This window comes from Primulina eburnea, chromosome 3 (genome assembly GCF_022965805.1).
Source record: "Primulina eburnea isolate SZY01 chromosome 3, ASM2296580v1, whole genome shotgun sequence".
Classification (NCBI taxonomy): domain Eukaryota; kingdom Viridiplantae; phylum Streptophyta; class Magnoliopsida; order Lamiales; family Gesneriaceae; genus Primulina; species Primulina eburnea.
The window spans coordinates 16,898,180-16,924,654 of NC_133103.1; the positions used below are offsets into that span (position 1 = coordinate 16,898,180).

The following is a 26,475-nucleotide window of genomic DNA, read 5'->3' on the forward strand; positions in this document are numbered from 1 at the left end:
ATTTTTATTTTTGTTTCTCCCTCAAGAGTCTCATCTTTTGGGTTTGAGTAAGTTGTCGTGGAAATTCTTGTGTCGTGCTATGTGTCATTTCCCATCTATGTCCACCCTAGGAGGAACAATAAACCTTGGTCCGTCATAAAATCTTCTGGTGTACGGTTGGTTCCCTTTAAAGTATTATTTCCCTAAGGGTAAAAATGGTTCCACAAGATTGTTATTGATTTCCAGATATTGCAACTCTTTGGTGATATGAAGAATTCCTTGCATATCGTTGGTTCCCTCATGTTACCTAGAACTTGTTCCTGGAGCACAAAGCATTGATCTCTTGAAGATGGTTGTAGTCCGTTGGTCTTTTCCACATGCTCAATCCATTATCCTATCTCCTTGAGGTTATAAAATTTTCCTTGGCCCTCCGACCATAGCTCCTCGAAGAACGGACGGTTCCATATCGACATACTTTTTTAAGGTGCGGGAAGTTCAGCGACCCCCGAGCCATGGTTTCCTCAGGATAGAATTGGTTCATTGGCCTGTGGTTGGAGGTTCTCTGTTGTCCGTGTGGCACACTTTTACTCCTATATGTCAAGGGAATCAGTGATCCTGTATTCTTGACCTTGTATATCATGCATTTAGGCTCCCAACATCTTTTGATCAATTTTCTGGGACTCAATATGCCGCTCATCTGTGGTTCCTTACATTTTAAAAAATAGAGCGCAACTCTATCATATATAACATTGACGAATGACACAACATCTTTTCAAGGAACTTGAACACTCTCTTATTAATCTTGTTATGAACTATATTTCAAAAAACCCAACAAGATTTAATGGAATGATTGTAAGAGTTTTAATACTTTACATCTCTTTTATTTCCTCCTTTTTCAGTGTCAACTTTGTTTGTTCCACAATGCAAATTTTTTGTTCAATCCGAAAGAACTGGGTGTGGAACCGCCTATCCATTTCATGCCAAGTTATGGAATTTCAAGGAAGTTGTATAACAGGAAAATGGCACTTTCTAGGAAATTTGGGAACATCTCAGCTTCATATTAGAAAAGTTTTCGAGGTTCGCCAGTTCTCCACACTGTTTGGTGAACCTAGTGATGCTCTCTATTGTTGGCTGACCATCTTCCGTAGAAAATAGTGAGAATTTCAGCACCCTGAAACCTTTTGGGTAAGAGTTGTTGATGTCGATGAACTCTGGATAGAGTTTTTGAAATTTTGGCCTTCCAACCGGCCTGAGCCCAGGACCATAGAGTTCTTGCACCATCTCATTGATCGTTTCTAGGTCCATCACATGTACAGCATGTAATGGGTATGGGTGACTCGATGCCCCCCAAGGGTAAACAGAAGCATGCTCTAAGGGTTGTGGTTCCATGTATACCCCTAGAAATGAGTTCATGTTAGTGACGACAAAACTTTGAATGATCATACCTTATTGCTGGATTTTGGATTCAGTGGGGTTTTTGTTAGACTAGATGCTCTGTAAGTCAACAGTTTACTAGGAAATTTATTGACTCGTTTTTTATAAACAATCTTTATTTAATATAATGCATTATTTCATGGTTTGTTATTTTTTTTATCTGTATACTCATGTGATCAACATAGATAAAGATCTTGATTATATTTTAATACAAATGAATCGTATTTCGATGTCGAAACTCATTTGTAAACACTGTATAATCTAATTTTGTTCCTAGTCGATTCAGCCGCCTAAAATATGGATAAAGGTTGCTTGATCTCGAGAGTAGTATTTGTGATGTTGTGTACCACGTTTCTTGGTAAGTGCATAGATATGTCCAAACACGTAGATGGATAATCATATGATGATTGTCCCGAATTACCCTCCCTAGTACTTTCCAAGTAGTTATCATTCATCGAGATGATAAGTCTGTGGTTATGATTGTACACCACTAGTCCTTACGACTCGGGACAATACTGAGACACTCTATATGCTAGGGTTATGCTTTGACTCGTTTACCGACTCCATGAAGGTCATCAAGTGACGAGATTGGGTACAGTTGCGACACATGTATGAGCTAGTGCTTTATATTCAGGAATTCACTCATCACCTACGGGTGTGGATATCCTGTGTGATCTGATAAAATAATAGTGCATGGAATCTTTGGCCGGAGTTTGAGATGTACGTTAAGGAAGAAGTTCTCCAATTGTACATGTGATTCCACTATTTATTCTCAAAATTGTGTCACATAGTTATCGAATTCTTATGCAATCCTCGATGAACAAATGGTTGTAGATTCGATTGAGATATATGAGCCGACTGGTTCTTGCAGGCACTATCAGTGATACCTAAGGAATCATGTGGCGATGCTACTAGACGCTCTTACCATGATTCAATGAGTTTAATCAGAAATATGATTTCTGACATTCTCATGATCAATTGTTGATACATAGAATGTGGCAAATTAGGAAAAGCCCGAATAAAGAATTATGTCTTGAATCACAAAGAGTTGTGAAATCACGGCTAGCTGTATCCGAGGGTCACACAAGTACTGAATTACTTTGTCCCCGTTGAGATAATAAAATCAAGGAGTTGAATTTATAGAAAACATTGAGAAATAAATTGAAGGAGTTTAATTTATGACTATTAAATTTTGGAGGTGATAAATAAGTTGAATTTATAATTTAAATAGTAAATTCAAATGTTGAATTTACAAAGTATTTAAATTAAATAATTGGTGTATGTATAATGGACTTGTAGGAGTAGAGACCAACATACAAATTATTAATGTTCTTAATTAGGCTTTAAAAGTTTAATTAATATAACTAGTTCGACTAGAATAATTAATTGATTAATCTCATTAAATATTTAATTTAATTAGCGTGCCTTAAGATTATATTATGTGTATTATGTTTAGGCTTAAGGAGATTTCCACTCATAATTTCAAAACCCTGGCCTCTAAGCCAAAGGATATTCGAAAACACCTCCTCCTACTCTCTTTTTTTTCGGCCACTTCATACCAATTGAAGATCTGAGCCCTCAACTCGTTCTTCCATCTCAATGTAAAATCCTTCTAAATTTCTAGTGCAATTTAGAAGATGAACAATTGATCTATTTGTGGACTTGATAGAAGGATTGAAAAAAAAGAGTCTCGAAGAAAGTTCATAGGGAATGTATTAAGATCTATATCCGCTAATCCTGAAACAGTTGAAACCAGATGAATACTTCACTAAAGGTAAAATTTTCAAATGCCCTATGAATGTTTATTAAAATCATATGAGTTCTCAAACAATAATTTTGAATGTCAAAATTTAAAATTTTAAACTTTACCTGCTTTTGGACACAAGAAAACCCGATTCACAACAGTTTTTCCCCAGGTTCCTGCTTCTGTTTTATAAAGTGGAGCATATGGATCACACACCTTGTCCTGATAAGGATTTACCAAGCAACAAGGTGTTGCCTGCTAAGGAACTCCACTCGAGCCTCCTTCATCATCCAACTTGTAAACAGAATCATCTATATTCTCCTTTCCATTAATAACATTTTGATGGCTTTTTTCAGAGATTTTGACAACAGATCCTCCATTCTATATTTATACATCTACACACCATAAATTCACCAGCTGAGTCTCGGACGATAGCTGCGCCTCAGTCATATGCATCTCCTTGAAGATGGCTGCATCGACATTGAATTTCATGAATCTAGAGGGTGGTTGTTTCTACCGAAAATCCTCATCAGCTACAGGCACTGGAAGTTGCTGTGTGTGAGGTGCTTTTAGAGCCCTTAGCCATTGCTGGAGTAGACGAGAAGCTAGGGAAATGTTGACATTTGCTGGTCTATCCACCTCGTTCCATAATTTATCATTTCGATATTGCCATATGCTCCATAAAACCTTGTGCGGATGTTTTCGGTTCTTGGCATCACTCCAAACAGGGGAAATACCCATGGTAATTAGCAACAATGAGATTTGCTTGTAAAATGTAACTATGAGTTATGATCTGTATAATTATGGTAAATTACAGAAGAGGACAGACGTTCTATAACTAAAAATAACACATAAAATGCATGGTTGGTTGGTTTTAAAAAAAATAATTAACATATACAATCAAAGATTATAGAATTTAAAAACCACAACACAAAAACTTGCGTGAGACGGTTTCATAGGTCATATATTTTGCGATGCGAATATTTTATTTGAGGCATCTATAAAAAATTATTACTTTTTATGCTAAGAATATTACTTTTTATTATGAATATCGGTAAGGTTGACTCGTCACAGATAAAGATTTATGAGACCGTCTCACAAGAGACCTACTCAAAACACAATTACAACATTATAAACCAAACATGAAGATATAATTTTCAACATGCTATACTTGTACATTTCGATTTAGTTTTTAGATATTAATGCAAACCTTGAACATAAACGAACTTAGGTTTTGATTATTTTAAAACCAGTTCGGACTAAAAACTAAACGCATGTAAAGTTTAAAATTTAAAATTTTGACATTCAAAATTATTGTTTGAGTACTCATATGGCTTTAATAAACATTCATAGGGCGTTTGAAACTCTTACCTTTAGTGAAATGTAGTCTAAAAGTATATATCATTGATGAGCACCATATCAAAACTATAGTAATATATATATATATATATATATATATATATATATATATATATATATATATATATATATATATATATATATACATTATTTTGCTATGATGTTGACCAAGTCACTAACCGTGCCCATTTCTATATTATATTTAATGTTCCAATATCGAACGGGGTATTTTGTAAAATAACCCCGGTCAACTATTTATTTAAGAAAATGATCTCATCGTGTGCACGATGAGATCATTTTCTTAAATAAATAGGATGAGATCATTTTCTTAAATAAATAGTTGATCAATGTTATTTTACAAATTTTCCCCCATTCGAACACGGGGACATAAACTTCACACAAATTGATAAGAATTTGAAAATTATAAATTTGAATCCTCCATCCGACTTCCAAGTATAATTTCATGGTCGCTTGCACGTTGTTTCAAAGTAAGAAAAAATTGAAATAGCTGCCATCATAGACGGACTAGAAAATTTCGCAAAGAGATATGACTTTAGAATTTCACATGAAAATTTCAGCTCCCCTTTCAGTTGTTTTAATTAGAAATATTAATAGTTTTTAAAAAATGATGTCTTATAATATGGCTTTAGAAAAGAGACAACCCTGGCACCAACCCAAAATTAATAATTCATCCCAAACCTAAATTTTTTTAAAACTATCCGACCGAATAGTTCGGGTCGGGTTGGTACTCAATACCCAAAAATATATCAACCACCCCTAATGCTAACAACACAATCTAATATGTTATAGGGATTTTACGCAACTTCGACATTTTATAGGGGGTTGGGTACAATTTTTCCTCTAATTTTAACATGTTTTAGATATTTAACTTCAAAATATAATATTATTTCTCGATTACTTCGACTTTGGTGAGTCTTGCCTTAAGAGTTACTCTGATCACATCATTTTTGTATGTGATGCAATACAGTTGTCAGCGTCAAAACTATATTTGGATATCATTTCACACAAAAACTCCTGCGAAACGATCTTACGAATCAATTTTGTGAAACAAATGTTTATATGGGTCATTCATGAAAAAATATTACTTTTTATGTTAAATATATTACTTTTTATTTTAAATATGAACATTATTAATCCGTTTCACGAATAAAGATCTGCGAGACTGTCTTATGATAGACTTACTCATCATTAAATACTTTAGGTAATATCCTAAAATAAGTTGGAATAAATATTATTCTTACAAAATATATTCGGATAGCTTCAAAGGAGAAGTTGAGAAGAAATTGTAGGCTAAGAAAGGGGTATATGATTGTGGGACTTGTGCGGGAGAAGACTTCTAAGTCAAGTCCCTCGGAGACTCCTGACTCTGCTGTTTTCTTTCCAATGCCAAACACAATTATGCGCAAAAATACGCGGTTTTAGCAGAAATATTAAATGATTTTCTTATCTTTTATTTTTGAAAAAGAAGATAAAATAATATCATTTTATATATATGATTATTTTTTCACGAAAAATATATATTTTTTTAGTAAGTTTCTTATGAGACGGTCTCACGAATAATTATCTATGAGACGAGTCAATCCTTCCGATATTCACAATAAAAAGTAATATCCTTATAATAAAAATTAATAACTTTTCATGAATGACCTAAATAAGATATACGTCTCACAAAATACGACCTGTGAAACCGTCTCACACAAATTTTTGTCTTTCCTTTTTCTATTCTGTTTTATTTTCCCACTATATATATATATTATAATATTGTAAAATATATTTTAATTAATTGTAGAAACAATATAAAGAGTTTATCAGAGATGCATAATACAAATTTCTCTATAAATATTATAATTAATTGCAAATTTGATTTCATACACATCCGACAAAATTTAAAGTTCAATTTCCATTATTAGGATTTTATCGGATGACCGATTCCAAGATTGACGAAATTCCAGAAGGTTGATTGGGTTATCTAATTTATAATTCACTCGTGGTCTAGACATAAAACAATTTTCTACACATAATATTTTTGATCAAATTAACTATTTTTTCATGAAAATATGTAGAGATTATATTAATATTAAGAATTTAAAATATCATTTTCATAAGATTTTTTTAGTAAATAAAAAGAAATAATCATCCAAGTAGGATTTGTTCATCTTTGAAATTTATAATATTTTATAACAACTTAACGATTTTAATATTAGATAATACATGGTCACTTTGTCTTCATCACATTGATGCGGCCCACCAAAATGAACCCACATGAATTCAGTGACATTTTAAACTCACGTGTGACGTGTATTCGACTTATAAAAAAATATTATTTTTCATATTAAAATTATTATTAGTTATATTATAAAAAATAATGAGTAATATATATTGATTTAAGTCAAAAGTATTAATTTTATCTCAAAATTATATTGTGTAATGTGTTGATATATGAGTGAAAACAATATTAGTTTTTTTTATGTCAAAAATATTATGGATTGAAGACGATTCGTCTCAGATATAGAGATTCATGAGATCGTTGCACATGAGACTTACTCTTATTGCTTTGAACTAGAGTTTTATAATTTTGATTGGAATTATATTAATTCCAACAACAACGATACTACCTCGGTCTTAAAATAAACAGTCGTCATTTTTCGGGAGTGGGTCTCATGTGAGACCGTCTCGTGGATCTTAATATGTGCGACAGATCAACCTTACCGATATTCACAATAAAAAGTAATACTCTTAGCATAAAAAGTAATAATTTTTCATGGATAACTCAAATAAGATATCTTTCTCATAAATACGATCCATGAGACCGTCTCACACAAATTTTTGCATTTTTTCATCTCAAATATATGATTTATTTTCTACATTTACTCTTGTTTTTTTTTTTAAAAAAAAAAAACCTGATGAAATAAGACTATTTGTAGAATTTGTAATTCAGATGCAAGGGGTCAACAAGGAAGAATACTAGTCCAGAAACCGCGTGAATTAGTCTTGAGATGAGTCTCTTTCACAGCACTCGTCAGTATAGATATCCGAGGAAGAAGCCTCACTCGACAGAAAGACAAGGAGTAGTACTAGTATTGGTAGCAATAGATTTATGCGTGAAAACATTTATTTGTAATCATGGATGAACCGAGGCTGGAGTTGAAGTTGCCGGGTTTCAGGTTTCACCCCACCGAGGAAGAGTTGCTCAACTTTTACCTCAAAACCAGGGTGATTGGCAAGAAACTGCGGGGAGATATCATTGGAGACTTGAACATCTACAATCATCATCCCCGGGAGTTGCCAGGTTATACATATATATATATATATATAATCAAACAAGCTGTTTCTTTTAAAGAAGAATAAATCAATTGATTAATGAAATATGGACAGGGCTGGCGAAAATCGGTGAGAGAGAATGGTTCTTCTTCGTGCAGAGGGACAGGAAACACGGGAGTGGAGGCAGGCCTAACAGGACCACCGAGTGTGGCTTCTGGAAGGCAACCGGATCAGACCGCAAAATCCTGAGCATATCCGATCCCAAGAAAATGATGGGCTTCAGGAAAACTCTGGTGTTCTATGAGGGCAGAGCTCCACGAGGAAGAAAGACTGATTGGATCATGAATGAATATCGTTTACCGGATACATTCTCTCATCAGTCCCCACTTCCACACAAGGTAAGCAAATATATCTCTCTACTTGCACGAAACAATCTTGCATCATGTGACGTTTGACCATAGTTTTTACGATAATTCGTCACATCCTTCCATCATCAAGTCCTACGAGCCAAGAGGTGCCTAAATACTATACGTTGTGAATTTGGTTAATATTCTGAGTTGGTTTTCTTGTTTGATGCTTTAGGACATAGTACTGTGCAAAGTATACAGAAAGGCGACCTCCATGAAGGCGCTGGAGCTGATGGCTGCAATGGAAGAACCAGCCATGGACTCCATCTCATCCTGCGATCCAATCGATGAGCAGGTTAAGAGCCAAAGTAGTGACATGGGATTCAAGAAAGAATATGAACAAGACACAACATTTCTAGTAGGGGAGGCAGCAGCAGGATCAGCTGGGAGAGCTTGTAGCAAGTTGAATTTACCTAATGGGCATGAGAATTTGGCCGATCTGATGCTGCCTAAACTGGACATGGACTGGACTCAAGACTCTTTCTGGACACAATTTAGAAGTCCTTGGCTTGATAACTGCGCCAATTTCTTGCCACTTTGCTAATCTTAAACTACCTTAGTCTATATTATATCAATATATGTACACTATTATGCACATGCATGAATATCTCAGGCTTGGGTCTGGACAGTAGGGACTTGAGTTCGGACGCCGACACGATTTTGTGTTTAATGATCAGGGAAGAAGGATCATTATGTAAAGAACAACATGGCTGATAACATGCTTAATAATAGTGGACTATTTTGTAATAAAACCACGGGAAATTTTCATTTTTGTGCAACTTGGTTGATGATTTATCTCAAAATGGTTGTTTACATTTTATAAGATTTAATCAAAAAATTTGAACGTCTCCAACCTTCTCTGGACACCCTGCCAGGATGGAGTCTGGAATAGTATCGTAACACCGGAATGTCGGCATAATGCCACCACTCTCTTGGTACAGTGACATTAACATCTTCCATCGAAAGATGTATGTTTTAATTCACATTAAAACTAATATTTATAAAAATTCATTTTATTTGTTATTACAAAATATAAAAAAGTGAAACTAATTTCAAGTTAAGATCATGAATCACAGAGGCTTACTGAACGACTTAGATAGACTGTTCTTCATCATTTTACTTTGAATCGATTTGACTATCAGTATCTTTCTTATGCTTTATCAATCTGGCTCTAAAATCAGTTAGACTCCTTATAAAACTTCTTCTAATGAGTATTCAATTTTCCTTCTTGAATTCAGTTAGATAATGCTTTGTAATTATCTGTTAGATCAGCAGGCTTGTTAAATCACCAAAAATTAAAATTTTCCAACGGAATAAATGCAACATATGGGGCCACAAAGTACTTGCACAATTGCGGGAAAAATAAAAGCTACCTTCTAACCCCCAAAAAATATATAAACTTGAAAAGCAGAATGATGATCATCCTCTCCCACCAGCTTTTTGCCTCTTTTCTTCGAGTCCAGCAGCCTCCTTTAACATGTCAGCAGCATCCTGGTGCATGTCCAGTTTGGCAAGGGCAACCGACTGCATGTAGAAAGCTGTTGCCCAGTCTGGATGCACAATCTGTGCTTGCATTGCATCTCGAAGGGCCACATCAGCTTGATCAGACATCAGATAAGATAAACTACGCCGTGCATACACGGTTGGTGAAACCATAGTTCCTACGTCGATAAACTGCGTAATCAATAGGAAAACAAACCATGATAAGGGCAGGTGAAGTAAACAAACATCACCTCACTTTTTACCCTTAAACAAACTACTCAGCCAAGTATCTGTTGCTTGGTTCCGAGATGCTTGAATCTCTCTTAAATATAGATGCAAAAAAGGGTGGTATCTGAATTTTTTCCTTTTTAACCTTGTTTTTTTATTCATCTTCAATAGGGAATTTCTACCTACAGATTTAGAATCATTACCACTGCATTTCACTAGTCATATTTTGTTTTCTCTCTCTAGTTAAGGCAGTAAGAGGGACTCGAGCTACAAATGAAAAGGAGCACCACCTGGTTTTCATTTCTGTACATTTACATTTTCTCTACTTTAATCCAGGATATTAAATGAATCAAGTTAAATTAAATTATTGTGCAAGCAATTACTTATTTACATCCCATAACAACATCAGGAAAAAATGAAAGCCCAAACCTGTGAATAACAATCAATAGCAGTCTTAAAGTCCTTGTCACGGAATGCATAATCTCCGCGCTTTCTAGCATCTAACATATCTCTCATCTGCTGGGTCCATTCTTGAAACGACAACTGGAGAGGGTTAAAAAAAAATGCAGTTAAAATACAGAACCTAACATTAGAGGGACGTGTATGTGCATCTACAACTACGAGAAATAATACCTCGTTTGTTCCTTCATCATCCCGATAGTGGGTAGTCACCAGTATTTGGTGTATTGCTGTGAGATCCATCCGAGAACAGGCCTCACCCATTGGTGAAAGAGGGCGCTGAGGTGTAGGGAGATCTTCTTTGTGCTTTGAAATTCCAAGCATGACATAAGAAGGAACCTGAAGCCCCGACGATTTGTGGTTAGATCAAATTACATCCAGTCACTTTCAAATTTGCAAGACGCAGTCTGTAGAATAATGGATGTAGCTTCATGCAACATCTGATATAAAGTATTCATAGGGAAGAGACATGCTATTGTGTATGGGAAACATTTTACTGCTCTTAAACCTTAAGTAACAGGATGGCTGGTCATTGAGACTACGTAAATTGTACTAAACTCTGTGAAGTTCAGAGGAAGACATTTTTAGCAAACAAGTGGCTACAAAGCGATAACCATATTTCTGATTCTTAGTTTTCTCTCAAAAAAAAAAAGAGGTGTCTGATTCGTAATTTATTATTTTTTTTAAAAAAAAAAAAAGATTCCCACAAGTATAATGAAAATAGTAGTACCAAATGAAAACACAAGGAATAGAGTTAAGATCCATACATCTGATTTTGGATGTAGTGGAGAAAGAGTCGAAACAAGATCCTTTACATTAGGCCTTTCCCTAGGTTCGTATTGCAAACAACTTGAAGCAAGACCAACGACTATTGTAGCTTCTTCTGTAGAAAATCTTCCCTCCAAATGTGAATCCATAAGTAGAATGATGTTTTTACCTCGTATCACATCAAGAGCCTGCACATAATTCGAGTTTAACAAACCATTCCAGCCATTAATAATAACGTTTATAATGTGATTCTCTAATTTCTAGAATTTTATGTGCGACGAAGTAATTTAAGATACCATGTTGCCCGTTTAAAGTACACTAGACCACAATGTAGTTAAGTAATACAAGCTACTCACATGACTTGGAGGAATGTGCTTTCCACTTAGCAGATCCAAGAGAACAGTGCCAAAGCTGTATATGACACTTTGTGGTGTTACCCTTCCTATGATACAAAATATTGTCAACAAACTATGCATGGAAAATGGAAGCTCACGGTTGCGTGTTCATGGCTGACAGCCTAACACATTAACAATAATTATAATGCAACACCAGCAATAATGAGTCATGATAACGGAAATATCACAGTTTTTTTCTTTCGCTTTTGGGATCTGTGATGGCTTTTCATAGAATTTTAAAAAGAAAGTTGTCATCAAAGAAGCTAAGAGATAATTTAGAATTTGCGACAGGAAAACATAAATCAACGCCCATTACAATCAAATATGCCATTACATTGGGTGGACAATAGTGTGAATTATGAAAACATTAATTGAAGCTTGAAAGTCATATACATCATTCACAAGCTCGGTGCCAGATAAGAGTAACTTAAAATGTGAAAAAAATTGTCGGCTGCCCAGTCAAAGCTTCATATCCAGTTAGCCCTTGAAATCAGATGAGATTTCAGGAATAGTTACTTCATCTTAAAGTAACCAAGATGTCTCATCCACTAACCAGTCCCGCCATTCATAAGCATGTTTTTCAATCAAGAACTTTGGACTGATCATAAATCCATGAGAACAAGTGCCAGATTAAATTATTGAGCCGAAGAAATGGAAGATCAAACAAACAGCATAATGCAGGCCGGAAGATCCTCATGAGTGGTACAAGAAGGATCAATAGACTCAAACCTACAAACGTTTCCACACACAAAAATAAAGAGTTCCCCCTCAATAGAACATCGAGCAAAATTACCATTTTTTAGATATTCTGGGGGAGTGTAGGCAAGATTTGTGCTATAACTTTTTCCATCCTGACTGTTTTTCATCAATCCAAAACATGAGAGCCTAGGATCACCATCCTGCAAAGTCCAATCATATTTACATCCTTCAAGGTCTAAAAAAAAAAAATAGCACAAGAATACTCTAGCACAAACAAGTAGGCGGCTGATTCTATTCACAATGACAAATCATAAGACAATACTCCATCGAAGAGAACCCTGTAGGCATTGAGGTCGTGGTACAACAGATGACCTTCATCGCCACAGTATGCCAAGGCTTCAGCTATATAAAGTCCCACTCTCAAGCGCATAGCCCATTCAATGGTCTGACTCTCCCCTACAGAATTTAATGGGATAATAATATCACTAAAAACTGTCACAATGGATAAGACAGTGTGTGTGTGTGTGTGTGTGTGTGTGAGTGTGCGTAATGCAGCTATCCCACATCTCGATTATCAAAATAAAAATTTACCAAAAATCATATTCTTCTTAATATCATCTTTAGGTCCCAAGTGCTACATTAATTTATATATCACTTCAGGAAAAGATTGTGAAGAATGACATTAACTCATTGATGGGGCATTATAACAAATTTGACGCTGCTTAAAAGCAAAATCCGAAATGTAAGAAACAAAGATAACATACAATGAAATAAATGCTTAGCAAGTGTATCATTTGGCATGTATTCTGCAACGAGCAACCTCTCATCACCATCACAGCAATACCCTATTAAATTTGCCAGCCTTTGGTGCCTCAACTTGCCTACTCTCCATGCCTCCTCCTACAACACAAATCAATGTATAGCATAACTCAACTATCTCAACATCCCTCCGCTATATTATTCCACCAGATTAGATACACGTATTAGTGTCTATCATAAAATTGCAGTACCGCAAACTGTTTCGGGTCCGACCAAGCCATCTTAGGAAACTTCTTGACGGCGATCCACCGGCCGTTCTGGAGGCGGCCTTTGTAAACAATATTCGGGGCTTTTTCACCGCTTTCTGAGACAATAAAATCCGGGCTGAAGTTATTCGTGGCAGACTTGAGGTCCGCAAAGGTGAACTCGGAGAAAGATGGAACCCCGGCGGCAGCTACCCCTGACCCCGAGTCGGGTCCTGCGGTCAGGTGTCGGCCGGTAGAAGTTGGAGCTGGGCCGTGCGCCTTGACCTTATCGTTCCCCGGCTGCGCCTCATCTGGAGGAAACTTTGAAGCTAGGCAGCCCATTGCTCAAACACTCCGTAATACTGTTCAACTACCCTCTCGTACTTATCTGCTGAGCGTATATGTAAAATCACCCTTCTCACTTTCAGGTGTCAAGACTATGATTATAAAAGAAAAGAGCCCAACAATCCATACAGATTTGAGAATAAATTGGAACAGCTAAAATCTATTATATATCAATAAAAAAAAAAAGGGATCTTTCTTGGTTTCGCTGTTTGTTCTTGAAATATGATATAATAATTAGTAGCAGATGATCAAAAAGCTTAATAATCTCCTCTCAGTTTTTCATCAATCTTCAACTTTGTTACATGCAGTTAAAAGGTTGTTGGTTTCCAACAGTTACGAGGGACCATATATATATATATATTAATCTATACATACACATGTCCAAGGTTGTTGTTATTTATTTACTATTAATTATGAAAGAATTAATGATTTGATTTAGTGGAATTTCAGGCTGGTTTAGCTGTAGAATATTGAACATTACACATTAAATTATGGCTAATGATTCTTGGTGACGTTTAGTCCATTCAAATGAAAATTATTTATCGTTCTTTTCCTTTTCTTTTTCTTCTTCTTTTTAGTCGATTATAACTGAATTTGATGTCCTCCGAACCCAACTTAATTTGGATGCAATTTTTGTATGATAATTACTATATATTAAATTTGAGATATTTATACTAACTGATTTGATCCATCGACGTGACACCGACAAGAAACTAGATATATAAGTTATAACTTGAAAAAATACACATTCATTTTCTTTGTTAAAAAGTATAGTTCTTTCATCCTTTTATTTTGATCAATTTTTTTAAAAATCCATTATCTTGTTCAAATTTGACCAAACTTGTATGAGACGGTCTCACATGTCGTATTTTGTGTGACAGATCTCTTATTTGGGTCATCCATGAAATTGACCCGTCTCATAGACAAAGATTCGTGACCGTCTCACAAGATACATACTCACTAATCATTGGGGAATATCACAATAATATTAATAATAATTATTTGGACATACTTGGTAATGAAGAATTATGTGAGAAAATATTCTGATCTAATTAACATGAGTATTCAATAAAAAAATACTATTAAATATAAAAAAAATGTAAAATATATATTTAAGACCATCGAAAAAAATAACATGTGCATCCGAAAATGAGATGGTATAATTTTTCAAAGACCCCATAAAAAAATATAAATGTTCCAATTGCTACTTTATTAAATATGAAAGAATAACATATCCTTAGCTTTTAAATAATCATGGCTTGTAGTGACTTCTCTTTTGTAACGCCAGCAATTATGAATTCGCCGTCCAGATATTGTCTCGTTTGATCTAAAATAACTCGCACTCACAAATTTTTTTTAATCATAAAAACCCATTTCACAGCATTTAATTTTCAATAACTTCCCATTAAAGTTTTAAAACAAGTAAAAAATAAAGTCCTCACTTTCAAAATCATTTGGCAAGTTCCTCTAAATTCGCAATATATAAACGTGGGATTTGACAGCTAAATCGAAATAAACATATTCAACCGGTGTTTATAACATCATATAATACAAACTATAATCAAAGTTTGTATTGATATAGGAAAATTTGGTAATAACGTAACAATAAGAATCCATTCTCAAAAAAGTTAACAATAATAATAATCCAACATGAAGAAATTGTGATCAGAAGTAAATGTCAGTTTGCTTGGACTGTGCTTTGAGGTTTTTCAGCTTCTTCAATATGTTAGTGAAATAATCCTGCAGATATTTCTCTAGCGTACCGATATCTTTGGCATCCACTCCAAGAAGATTATATGTCTCAGCCATCGGGTTGGAGAAAACAGTATCACTACTGAGAACCTACAAAACAAAGAATTAAATCATTTGGAATTTCGTGTCGATTCCAAATACAGGTCATTAGCCCACTGTTTATGAAGCAAAACTATCAACGACTATTCGAGATGAGTACAGATATTGGCATGCCTCAGGGGGCTCGATTCAACTGATAAAAAAACTTCATGGAAAATGGTTGTGTTGTGCAGAATCAGGAAAAAGTGATGAATTAATACCTCAGAAAACGCCAATCTATCAGCGACATCGTTGGTCCACTCAAACAAGCGAGTCAACTGGCGTGTGAATCTTAAAACTGAGACAGGAACTGTGGTAACGTTTGCATCTTGACCAGCGAGTCTCTCGCACAAGCTTATCACCTGTAAAAATTACGCAACAGGATGATTTGAAATCATAAAGTTGGTTTTACAGTTAGTGGCATGGCTGGGACGAGAAAGTATGAACAACACATTCTCAAGTCACAAGAACACCGAGTGTTGAAAATAGACACCATCACATTTCCACAAACAACTGTTTTCTCAAATTGAGGGCATTATTCTTTACCTCTTGAGTTGTCCACGCACGAGGCCCAGCAAAAGTAAGGAGTTTTCCGTTGATATTCTCATTTCGTAGAGCTATAAATGTTAATCGAGCAATATCCTGGAGACATGGTAATTGTTTGAGGACCTTAATTATATGCTAAATTACCTGATTAAGCTATAAAAATTTACTTGTGTATCCATATATGCTATTCTTGTGGGAGCATCAGTACCCCAAACGGATTTGTCTTCCAATATGGGCACTGCATACTGTCCAATCAGACCCTGTAAAGATTGGGAAACACCACAAGTAAATGAATAATCTGATTAAGATGTCAAAAAGTCACAATGAAACATAACAAAATGACTCATAAAGATGGTATGGAGAAAAGAATCCTGTACCAAAAGTTTATCTTCTAAGAGAATGGGGATAAACTGGATTGTTTTTATTAAACATATGTTCAATTTCCCCAGTGGAAAATTCCTAAAACTTTATCTTCATAGTTGGCATATCCTGAGAGTAAGTCTAAGTTCAAACTACAGCATGTCACAGAGAAAAGTTGTAACAAACTCTACAGTAAACAAACAGTTGGGTGCAATTTTTCATTGTTTTTTTTAGTTGATTGAGCCTTGTATTTATCAATTGCATCACGGTCAATGAGGAAGGCAAGAGTTCCAAAGAAATTGGAAGAGACACTAAGAACTCCAAACATTAAACAAAAAGGAGGAATTCACCTGCATGAAACCGCATAGCCGGATTGTGATGTGGTTCAGGCCCGAATCACGGAGAAATTTCTCAGTGCAGTGTTTGATCTCCATTAGTGGAACTTCAGGATGCTTATCACAGTTATGGATTGAAAAGAAGACAAATTTTTGGATTCCCATAGCCTTTGCGCATTGAATGAGAGCAACTTTTCCTTTCCAGTCTACCTAAAGTGAAGGTGAACTAAGTATGGCAGATTTATGTAAAAGATTTCAAAATTATTGTAGAAACTCAATAACCCTCTAACATTGATCCATATCCTACTCTGTAATTGGTAAAATAATCAGATTATTGGTAAATATCCTCACATTTTTTATGGGTTCCTCTGGTCGTCCTGTAGCACAATCAATAACTGTATGGATGCCAACCAACGTCGCTGGTATTGTTTCAGGTTTGCTCAAGTCTGCCTGCTCAGAAACACTGTGATTCAGTACATTATCGTACCACGGAAGTAATGACTTTCGTTGATGTCTAGATTTCAGATCACACAGTAAAAATGGGCACATTGTCAGGCTACACACAAAAGTATTTTCATCAGAAGTCGATCCTCAAACAATCAATGTTACGAAGAACCAAAGCTCTGGACGACGGAAGCAAAGGAACACTGAAAGATTCGGTATCTACACTCTGGCATGAACGTTAATATCAACAAATGTTTACATATAGGACAACAATATGGCAAAAGACTCAGATGACGAGATTTAGATTCCATTAGGTGTCATATCTCCTCCCATGGCTCCTCGTCTATCAGTTTTAAACTGTCTTTTAATTCTTGTAATCTCTACCGACGTCACGACTTCCATTTTGTAAATGAGGACTTTCTCTCCATAAATTGATAATTGATTCAAAGCTAGACAACATTTTGCCAATCCCTCACCTTTTTATGCAGAAAAGGGTTTAACAAAGCAACAAAAATGATAAAACATGAATTCTTCCGTTTTGACAAAAGTATGCAACATCAAATCTATCTTGTGTAATAAATTACAGTTCAAATAACATCGGGGTAATATACAGGACTTTGGCAAAAGGAAAAAAAAAAGATCAAAACACAGACAATCCAAATTCCAAAAAACCGCTCAAAAACCAAGTTTAGCAGGGTTGCCATTTGCGCACAACTCACTTCACTCACGAGTAAAGTGCAACGTAATGATTATTGTACTAACATCAATCTACCACATTGAGCAGCGAGTTTACATTGACAACAGTGGCGCCCCAGTCACGTAGGAAATCAGCAGGAGCAGGGCGAGGCCTGACGAGGCACCTAACGTCGTATCCTTCATCCAACGCCCGCCTCACAATCTGCCTGCCCAATGTGCCCGTGGCGCCTACAACCAGTATGCTGGTAGGCCTCACAGGAGTCCCCGGGGCCAAATTTACAGCGGCACATTTGATCAGCGCTCCATTGCCCCTGCCTAAATCAAAGCTAAAGACAATCACAAACGATATCGACAATAAAGTAGAGTAACACAAAATGGCACTTCAAAAGAATGAAAAGTATCACCTTTACAAGTAAGAACCGTAGCGGAGGAAGAGGAGGTTGACGCAACGGAGTCCGGAGCCAAAGTGCGCCGCCAGGAAAGGGAGGTTTGCCGCGGACGGCGTAGAGTGAGGGTGGGAAATTGAGGGTGGATAGTAGAAGCGGCCATAATCAACCCACTTCAGCTGTGCTTTCTCTCTCCGCTCTCCGTGTAGGAGAGAGAATGTAGCGTAACCAGTAACCACAGATGCGGAAGATGCCACGTCTGCAACGTCACGTACCACATCATTTTTTATTTATGTGTCTACATTATAATTTTTATATATGAACTAAAAAATAAAAAAAAAATATCCAAACAAAAATTAAACTTACAACTTCATGATTAAGAAGCATAAGTTTTATCCACTAAACTACATGTGACTTGTTTTTATTTTTTAACACTTTATTATTATATATAATTAGTAATGTAGAGAGTGGGGGTGAAGGATATTTTAGGTATTTTAAAAAACAGACCAAAGAAGTTACTCTAACCTACTCAGCCTTAATAAATAATAAGAGATTCTAACATTCAAACTTCATGTTAAAATCGGAGATCAACAACATATTCAATTTCAAATAAAAAATTAAGACATACAACGTTATTAAATTTTATTATGTTGGTATGTGTTAAATTTAAATTTTGAGAATCATGATAAAATCTTCAATTTATTTATTAAACGATCCTCGAGGTAATAAACATATTTAAATCTAACAGTCAATTATTTCTAATCGAATTTAATTAGATCTAAATACATTAAATCTTTGTGTAATTTCATTTTTCATCTAAACCGCACACTAAAATCGAATATTATTTATAGATGATCATGTTATTAAACAGAAATATTAAACCAAATCAATCAATAATTAAAAAATAAATAAATACTAGATTGAAAAGAAACCAAATATCAAACATCATATTGTTTTGCTCTATTGTAGTCTCAGCCTAAAGAAATTTATTACATAAAATTAAAACAAAACAAAGACATAATATTTGAATTCATAAGAATAAATCTGGGAAGAGTTTTTTTTTAAAAAATACTTTATGGACTTTAAATTAAATTTTAAAAAATATAATGTAAAGTGACAAAAAAGAAGAAGAAAGAATTGACAACAAAGAAATTAGGGTTTTTGTTAGGTTAAATTTTGATTTCGTTAGTAATGATGGATCTTTGTGACCCTAAAATTTTTCAAAACCTTATTGTTATATTAAAAAAAAAAAAAATTCCTGGTGTGTATATATATTTATGTTTATTATTGACACTCCAATATCTATATTGGTGGTGAGATCGTTCTTCTAAGCAGTGTTTAAAGTTATACATTATTAATCTATTGATAATTTATCTTATGCGATCACATGTTTACTTGGTCATATTATTTATCTTATTTCAACCAAACTATTGAATTTAAATTACGATATTACCTTTAATAAATAATATTATTACAATTTTATTAATTATTAAAAAGACAAAATGGTAATTAATCATTTTATCTCAAATTTAATCAATAAAATCAAACAAACTATTATTTATCAATCAAACCAAATACTCCATCAAATATCATTTTTATTATATAGTAGGTCTCTTGTGAGATGGTCTCACGACTCTTTATCTGTGAGACAGGTCAACCCTACTAATAATATTCACAATAAAAAGTAATACTCTTAGCATAAAAATTAATATTTTTTCATGAATGACCCAAATAAGATATTTGTCTCACAACATACGACCGTGAGATTATATATCTCCACATTATTATTTTATCTTTTAACTTCAAACGATGCTTTAGACTCAAGGATCGTATACTCTGGTATTTTTTTCTTTTCATAATATTTTTCACACCTAAATAGGGAGTTTTAGATTTTACTAACCCACATGCAACAAGTTTGACAAGTAAAACTGACGATCCCACGTGAAATTGATAGGTCCGGCATCATCCCACACTGCCATCACTTAATATGTCTTCTCCGAACAATAAAAACCTGGATCCGGCCCTGAATTTTTCAACATACTTCTCCTTTAGCGATGGCTGCTCCATCTGTTGATTAAATACGGTAGGGCATTCAACCAAGTTCCGGGTTTTGTTTTTCAACATTGTCCTCGCCAAGCTAACCAATCGGCACACTTTCTCGCAACTGAAATGATTTCGAGTTGACTCAATTCCTTAAAAATGCACATTTTGTTGTAACGCAGGTTATATCATAGTATATATATACTATTATTTAACTCAAAATAATATTAAAATTCAACGCATTATTTTTGGCTTACTTCGGGTAAATTCGTTTAAATGAACATCAACCCACCTCATCTTTTACACAAGAGTAGAAATGGCTGACAAAATCAAAAGTGGCCTAAAAAATTTGGGTTTGAATGAGATGAGATAACAAAATCCTCATCCACTCCAACATTATTTCTTGTTAATGTTAATAATTAAATGAATGAGATTTAAATGAGGGCCCTGACACCGAGCTGCTGCATTTCTCTAAGCTTCCATATAGAGTAAGGAGCGGCATAACCATCTCCAAGTTGTTCAGCATCCAACTGCTGCATAGCCCATGCATAATACACCGTCTGGATTGTATCCTGTTTCACAAACATACTTCAATCAAACAATCAAAACATCACGTTGTTCTGATTCCAATGGAACTCACAAAACTTGAATTCATCAAAGGCATGCAGAAAATTAAGGAATGATCGAGCCAACTGCGAACCGATTGTTCACGTGCATTTCAACAACTATCACGCAGCCATTCCATCAGAGGCAAATATGGGTGACTATCTAGAGCAGAATCCTTACAAGTTTCCAGATCTAGGAAGGCTTATATTCCTCAAAGATAATTCTCAGGTAGTCATGAAGGAACACCGAGGAATACTCCTCTTGGAAACATCAATTCATTCAAATAAATAAGTACACCAAGTTAAATTGATGGCTTATACAATTTAACTTCAATGATGAGAGATGAGCAGGGTACTCACAAGCTAGACAAAACAAGCCCCGACTATAAATACTTCTTCTCCATTTAATTTTTTTATTTATATTTAGAGGTTCGATGCAATAAAGGTCTCAACTTTACCTGACCACCTTCTGTTACTGAACCCAGACTATCGCGTACACAGTAGACTTGCTGCGTTTGAAACTGTGACAATGTCAAACCAAAATAGTTGTCAGTGCCAACTATTGAGCATTTTCTGCACGAAACATCAAATATGTTCGCTTCGTTTATCAACAGACGAGTTCTTCATGGAAAATCAGAATGATAATTCCACAGAGACCAGCAAACAAACTCAACCATTTTTCTAATCTAAACTAAAGTACCAAAATAGGGGAGGAGAAACAGTTGATTAAGAAGGTAAATTATATCCACTTGTACAAGGCTTGTCCACATCATCCCTTGCGAAAATCTTAATTATGTTCACCTCCATAAATGTCTATAAGATTTTACATTCGCACCCTCAAGGACTTCATCATTTGGGTGATTGATATCATGTTTCAGAATAATAAAGGAAAAGTTTTATTTATACGCATACTATTTCAAAATTTTATCTCACCAACATAGCCGAACATACTAAGGAGGTTTGATGATAAGCAAAGTGATAATAAATGAAAGCCTAGATGCAGCTAACTGTTGTCAAGTAAGTAAATACAAGTTCAAAATTAAATGGCATCTTTTAAAATTATTTGTCTCGATGTATCATATAGCAAAAGCATCCAGAAACTTGAACTTCTACTCTAGTAATATCAGTATTATATTTCAATCCTTGATCAAAGTACTTTTCCCTGGGTGTGAATTTCACAAAACTTACTATTCCTTAAATTTTGTAATTTTCATGATTAGTTAAAGTTTATATTATTCAATAAGTTATTAGTGGATGTTGGTTTCAGGGGACACAGTTGTAATTATTGCTGTTAGACGATTTACTAATTTGGACAACATACTACAAAAGTATATATAATTTACCCCATTTGAACTTCTACAATATGTCAATTTAAATCCAGGAATAAAAAATGTAACGATTTTTCCTCCTTTAATTTTATCAAGAGGTGATGTGTTCAATAGAAATGTAGGATGAATTCCCATGATTCTCCACACAAAAGCAAAGAGAGAGCAGACAAGGCGAGTTCTTACTGCCACAATTATAATGGGAGTGTCTCCCATCATTTTAGTCTCTCGAACCTCGACTTCTGATATATGCAAAATCTGCAAGGAAGACACAAATAAAAGAAATATGGACGGGGTTGACATATCCCTATGCAATGAATGAGAAGCACAAAAGGTGGTATGATGTATTCTCACCTTGTTCTCAAAAAAGATCCCTTGGCTTTCCAAAGCTTTACGCTCTGCTATACACCGCTCAATGACGTGAAAAGTACAGTACTTCTTCAAAACATCCGCATCACCCTATAGACAGCAAAGCACATAAAAGCATACATCAAGTTAACTAAACAATGTGCTTTTTAAAGTTACACTTTTTGCATCCAAACTAACTAGAAACTATCAATCCATTTTTCGTAGCGATATCAGACCCATGGAACACCGAATTAGATATAAAATACAACCCTTGCCCTCATGGACTTGAATACTTACTTTAAAATAAGCAATAAGAACTGGTTTGACCACTTCTTGAACCTCAGCTACAAATTCTGGTAAAGAAAAAGTCCTGCCGCACAAAGTCAAGTGAGCGATAAAACATTTCTGAATAGCACAGTTATTTTTTTATAAAACTTGAACAAGGACAAGTTATCTTACGGGTCTCTGCGACGAATCTCTTTAAATGACATGGCAGCGTCTGATTCTCCCAGAACAGTCTCACTAATACTGGCAAACAAATTAACAATTTTTAGTCATGTAAATGCTTTAAAATTTTAAATAAATTTAGGGGGAAAGGGTGGTAAACTACTCTTGGATTTTGTGAACAACTGGGTGATCACTAGTCTCCCATCTCTCCCGCATATCTTCTGCAATCTGTATTTTAGCAGCAAGGATGAGCTGTCAATGCTAAAACAGAAAATGCTGGAAAATCACCGAAGGTATAAATTGAAATATTATACACAAGTTTTTTGACCACTCATGCCCCTTTTCCAAAATTTTATAAACAATCCAAGAAAGACAGAGGATTCTCCTAACATACTTGACCTCGTGAGATTTTTTAGTATCGGCAAAAAAGGCTAATTAAGAGCAATTTTGTAGGACCATAAAACCTAGAAACTTAAGCAGAAAGATTCATCTCACTTTAAACTGTCACCAAATATCTGTTCTCCGCCATGCTTATCTATAAACAGATTATGCATCTGTGATTCATAGCATGACTTTGGGGATGGTTGTGTACTTGTGTATAACAGGAAAGTGGGAAAATCAATTGGCACGTGAAAATCCAACTGCCATGACTGCTATTAAATAAACTTAATAATAAAACATGTTGACAACTTAAAGCGACTAAGTTCTCTCAATATAAATATCCATTAAATAGTAGCATCTTGGACAAACACTACATGCGGCAACTCAATTTCACTGCAAACAAATGAATACGACAGATTATCGCTAGCAATATATCATTTTAATCACACAAGCCAACACAGAAAAAAAAGGCATATCTACAGTCATTTGTGCTAATTTCTTCATTAAAGACATATGATTGATGAATTATCACAAAAAGTAGGATTTATGTATGAACTCTTATTTCGATCTTGAGCGGCAGACACCAGACTGAAGAAATTACGGATGTCAGCAATGTAGATAAAAGTTTAAATAGCGCAACAGAGAGAACTAAAATATCATATTTCACATTCCAAATTACCTCCTGGCTCTTTTCAAATACAGGTTCACTTATCCCCCTAACACGTTTGAACATAGGATAGCCTCGCATCTGAGACATCAGTAAATAACATAAGGTGAAAAAGGGAAAACAAAGCATAAATAATCCAGCATACAAAATAGAAGATACGGATTCACGTGTCATATCACCTTATTCTTGAATGCCTCCCATTTCTTACTCCATGGGGATTGTTTCGAAGGTACCACGACAATATCAGTACGGGTGCTTCTTTCAAAGTTTGAGGATGATGCAGCAGACGGAGCATCATATTCGAGACGCTTTCTCCTATTCGGATTGCCTTTTAACTCATCTTTCACAATCTCATAGCTCTTCTTTACCAAGTCAACGGGCCTCGCTTCCTTCATTTTGTGGAAAACTAAAGAAACCTTGGGAGAAATGGAATAAAAACCATTCTTCACCTTGCCGAATAGAGTTTTGACATTATCATTAGAATCAGGTTGCTGTTGCTGCCCCTGTTGCTTTTCTCCTCCAAAGGCAGACTTGTCTCCACCATTGCCATTTGAGCAATGACTTGATGGAGTTCCATTGGATCCTGTTGGCTCTTGCTTTCCAGCACCATAACTTTCTTTAACCTGGATAAAGATTTAGACAGTTTGTGACTATCAAGTTTTCTATACTGAGTAATGTCACACAAAATGGCAGCAGACATATGTTCAATCAAGCACAAAAACTTCACACCTCAATTTTAGCAGCAGTAATCTTTTCTTCCATGTCAGCATAAACCTTCATGAAAACAAAGTAACCCAAAAGTCAGTAAAATATGTATAAATAAAAACCAACACAGTCCATTTTTTCATCTAATCCGTCAGTTGTTCAAGCTTAAATTAAATTCGGTCATTTCAGCCATCATCCCGTCACTCGACTTTGCAAGCTCCTCGGCGAATTGGAACCACAATTTGCATTCATGGCCAGATCATCCAGTTTTGAAATATTAATTTACAAGCAATTCATCACAGCCGCAAAAAGTTCGGCAAAATCTATTCAAACCAAGTTTATATCTGAGCAAACCAATAGACATCAAAGTTGACTCTCAAGTATCGTGTACTTGAGGTAAAAAGCTTTCCAACATGGAAATATAACCAGACGGGTAAAATTCTGGTCACCTTTCAATGCCATTCATTACAAGACCAATAAGAGAAATTTATACCTTTTTTGCCTTAGCTTCAGTCTCTGTCCAAACATCATCAACATGCTTGTAGAGCTGCTCAGTAGTCTGCTTCGTTCTGCATTTCGCCATTTCACCCGCTCAGAGCTCCCATTGAAAGTGTCTGCCAGCCTTGACATACAACGGTATGTCTCAGCCTCCACGATACAAGTGCTCGCTAAACAAGAAAAAAATTGTAATAATATTACCTAGCTTTCAGGTCCTCTTTAACCCCTTTTAGTTCATTCGCCTTCTCCTTTAATTCCTTAATGGACTGTTGAAATTCCTGGTTCCTACACCCAACAAACGAGTCTCTCGTCTCAATTGAAAAAACAAATGAGAATGATATTGATTGGGTGCATTGCAAGTTTGTCAATGGCAACAATTATAGCAAAGGAGGTTCGTGCTCAGATGCAAAGAGAACTGCAAGAGAGCATCAATATCACAACTAACTTCAGTTCTGATAAGCTCGAAACTATGTGGTCATGCACACACAAAAATAAAGAACAAAAAATCATCGCTGACCTCCTTTTCCTCTCAGCTCATACACCAAAAAGGCTTCATAAAATTAGCAGGGTTAAAATAACAAAGGCATGCAAAGAAAAGATGCCTAGTATTACCAAAAATTGAACTTATATTTCGCATCCAAACCTATTCCAGCGAAAAAACATAAATGTAAAAGAATCAAAATAAGAAATAACTGAACATAAATACCGCAACAAAACTGAAGTATCAAAGAGAACGTCGAATATTCATAAAAATCAAGACGAAAAAGAAGACACCCAGTATTTATTTACACATTACCTGTCAACTTCACCTTTAATCTTATTAGAGAACTCATTGAACACGCTGAACTCACGTCTAAGCATATTCCCATAGGACGAAACGAACTGCGGCCTTTCCCATCTTCTCGAGGCCTACATAGAAACAACCGCACAAGCTATCACCAGAGCAATATGCCATCTTTCATGCATACGGGGAGACCGGGAAGCGCGTACCTGTTTGGATGCTATTAATTGTGGTCGAAGAAGTATATGCTTGTTGATCAAGAAATCTCTAAGGACTTTTCTGTTGGCCATCAGACCCGGCGAGGAATTTCTTCTTCCCTAGGAAAATGCGGGAAGAGACCAATTTCGTAGGGTTTTGTCGAGCGTGCTGTGTTTCAACCTCGGCAAAAGACAAGGCTGGCTCTGTGTGGAGCAAAAGCTCAACTATTCTTTAAAATACGAGAAGGCAAGCCAATTTTCTTGCCCTAATGCAACTACCGTAAGTTTCAGGCTCTGGT

At 35.3% G+C, this 26,475-nt stretch overlaps 4 protein-coding genes across 7 annotated transcripts; 1 reads left to right on the forward strand and 3 right to left on the reverse strand.

Annotated features, from left to right (window-relative positions):
- The first annotated feature begins 7,526 nt into the window (after positions 1-7,526).
- On the forward strand, positions 7,527-8,976 carry LOC140828356 (NAC domain-containing protein 6-like). The gene is made up of 3 exons (XM_073191342.1): positions 7,527-7,826; positions 7,913-8,196; positions 8,381-8,976. The coding sequence occupies exons 1-3, from the start codon at positions 7,661-7,663 to the stop codon at positions 8,747-8,749; spliced, it is 819 nt and encodes a 272-aa protein (XP_073047443.1). The 5' UTR covers positions 7,527-7,660; the 3' UTR covers positions 8,750-8,976.
- A 524-nt stretch (positions 8,977-9,500) lies between these two features.
- Positions 9,501-13,902, reverse strand: LOC140827062 (serine/threonine-protein kinase BSK1-like). Of its 3 annotated transcripts, none has more exons than XM_073189656.1 (9): positions 13,247-13,902; positions 13,001-13,136; positions 12,574-12,692; positions 12,331-12,436; positions 11,499-11,584; positions 11,142-11,330; positions 10,549-10,713; positions 10,345-10,458; positions 9,501-9,879 (listed from the first exon to the last, which is right to left on the reverse strand). In XM_073189656.1, the coding sequence occupies exons 1-9, from the start codon at positions 13,580-13,582 to the stop codon at positions 9,625-9,627; spliced, it is 1,506 nt and encodes a 501-aa protein (XP_073045757.1). In that variant the 5' UTR covers positions 13,583-13,902; the 3' UTR covers positions 9,501-9,624. The 3 variants fall into 3 exon arrangements, with proteins under 3 accessions (XP_073045757.1, XP_073045758.1, XP_073045756.1); XM_073189657.1 differs by having other exon boundaries at positions 9,501-9,866; positions 12,559-12,692; XM_073189655.1 differs by having other exon boundaries at positions 12,559-12,692.
- Positions 13,903-15,088: 1,186 nt separating this feature from the next.
- On the reverse strand, positions 15,089-18,427 carry LOC140827063 (protein HIGH CHLOROPHYLL FLUORESCENCE PHENOTYPE 244, chloroplastic-like). Its single transcript, XM_073189658.1, has 8 exons — positions 18,201-18,427; positions 17,894-18,111; positions 17,008-17,106; positions 16,672-16,866; positions 16,129-16,221; positions 15,962-16,057; positions 15,637-15,777; positions 15,089-15,427 (listed from the first exon to the last, which is right to left on the reverse strand). The coding sequence occupies exons 1-8, from the start codon at positions 18,343-18,345 to the stop codon at positions 15,251-15,253; spliced, it is 1,164 nt and encodes a 387-aa protein (XP_073045759.1). The 5' UTR covers positions 18,346-18,427; the 3' UTR covers positions 15,089-15,250.
- A 2,099-nt stretch (positions 18,428-20,526) lies between these two features.
- LOC140827064 (mitochondrial import inner membrane translocase subunit TIM44-2-like) lies at positions 20,527-26,467 on the reverse strand. 2 transcript variants are annotated; one of them, XM_073189660.1, is made up of 14 exons: positions 26,189-26,467; positions 25,995-26,107; positions 25,400-25,483; positions 25,194-25,269; positions 24,725-24,769; positions 24,175-24,618; positions 24,008-24,076; positions 23,111-23,175; positions 22,960-23,028; positions 22,798-22,870; positions 22,507-22,611; positions 22,339-22,410; positions 21,286-21,348; positions 20,527-20,794 (listed from the first exon to the last, which is right to left on the reverse strand). In XM_073189660.1, exons 1-14 carry the CDS (start codon positions 26,267-26,269, stop codon positions 20,657-20,659), a joined length of 1,497 nt encoding a protein of 498 aa, XP_073045761.1. In that variant the 5' UTR covers positions 26,270-26,467; the 3' UTR covers positions 20,527-20,656. The 2 variants fall into 2 exon arrangements, with proteins under 2 accessions (XP_073045761.1, XP_073045762.1); XM_073189661.1 differs by lacking the exon at positions 26,189-26,467 and having other exon boundaries at positions 25,194-25,322; positions 25,995-26,105.
- Positions 26,468-26,475: the final 8 nt, after the last annotated feature.

What these genes read in the sequence shown, in the direction of transcription:
- LOC140828356 (XM_073191342.1), top strand. Translation starts at nt 7,661, where the DNA reads ATGGATGAACCGAGGCTGGAGTTGAAGTTGCCGGGTTTCAGGTTTCAC. An exon ending in TCATCCCCGGGAGTTGCCAG is followed by an intron (nt 7,827 to 7,912) that starts GTTATACATATA and finishes AAATATGGACAG; the next exon opens with GGCTGGCGAAAATCGGTGAG. An exon ending in AGTCCCCACTTCCACACAAG is followed by an intron (nt 8,197 to 8,380) that starts GTAAGCAAATAT and finishes TTGATGCTTTAG; the next exon opens with GACATAGTACTGTGCAAAGT.
- LOC140827062 (XM_073189655.1), bottom strand. Translation starts at nt 13,582, where the DNA reads ATGGGCTGCCTAGCTTCAAAGTTTCCTCCAGATGAGGCGCAGCCGGGG. An exon ending in CGGACCCGAAACAGTTTGCG is followed by an intron (nt 13,137 to 13,246) that starts GTACTGCAATTT and finishes TTTGTGTTGTAG; the next exon opens with GAGGAGGCATGGAGAGTAGG. An exon ending in CACTACATCCAAAATCAGAT is followed by an intron (nt 10,714 to 11,141) that starts GTATGGATCTTA and finishes TCGGGGCTTCAG; the next exon opens with GTTCCTTCTTATGTCATGCT.
- LOC140827063 (XM_073189658.1), bottom strand. Translation starts at nt 18,345, where the DNA reads ATGGCCGCTTCTACTATCCACCCTCAATTTCCCACCCTCACTCTACGC. An exon ending in GGGGCGCCACTGTTGTCAAT is followed by an intron (nt 17,107 to 17,893) that starts GTAAACTCGCTG and finishes GTTTCTGAGCAG; the next exon opens with GCAGACTTGAGCAAACCTGA. An exon ending in TAGCATATATGGATACACAA is followed by an intron (nt 16,058 to 16,128) that starts GTAAATTTTTAT and finishes CCATGTCTCCAG; the next exon opens with GATATTGCTCGATTAACATT.
- LOC140827064 (XM_073189660.1), bottom strand. Translation starts at nt 26,269, where the DNA reads ATGGCCAACAGAAAAGTCCTTAGAGATTTCTTGATCAACAAGCATATA. An exon ending in AATTAATAGCATCCAAACAG is followed by an intron (nt 26,108 to 26,188) that starts GTACGCGCTTCC and finishes GTTTCTATGTAG; the next exon opens with GCCTCGAGAAGATGGGAAAG. An exon ending in ATTAAAGGTGAAGTTGACAG is followed by an intron (nt 25,484 to 25,994) that starts GTAATGTGTAAA and finishes TGTTGGGTGTAG; the next exon opens with GAACCAGGAATTTCAACAGT.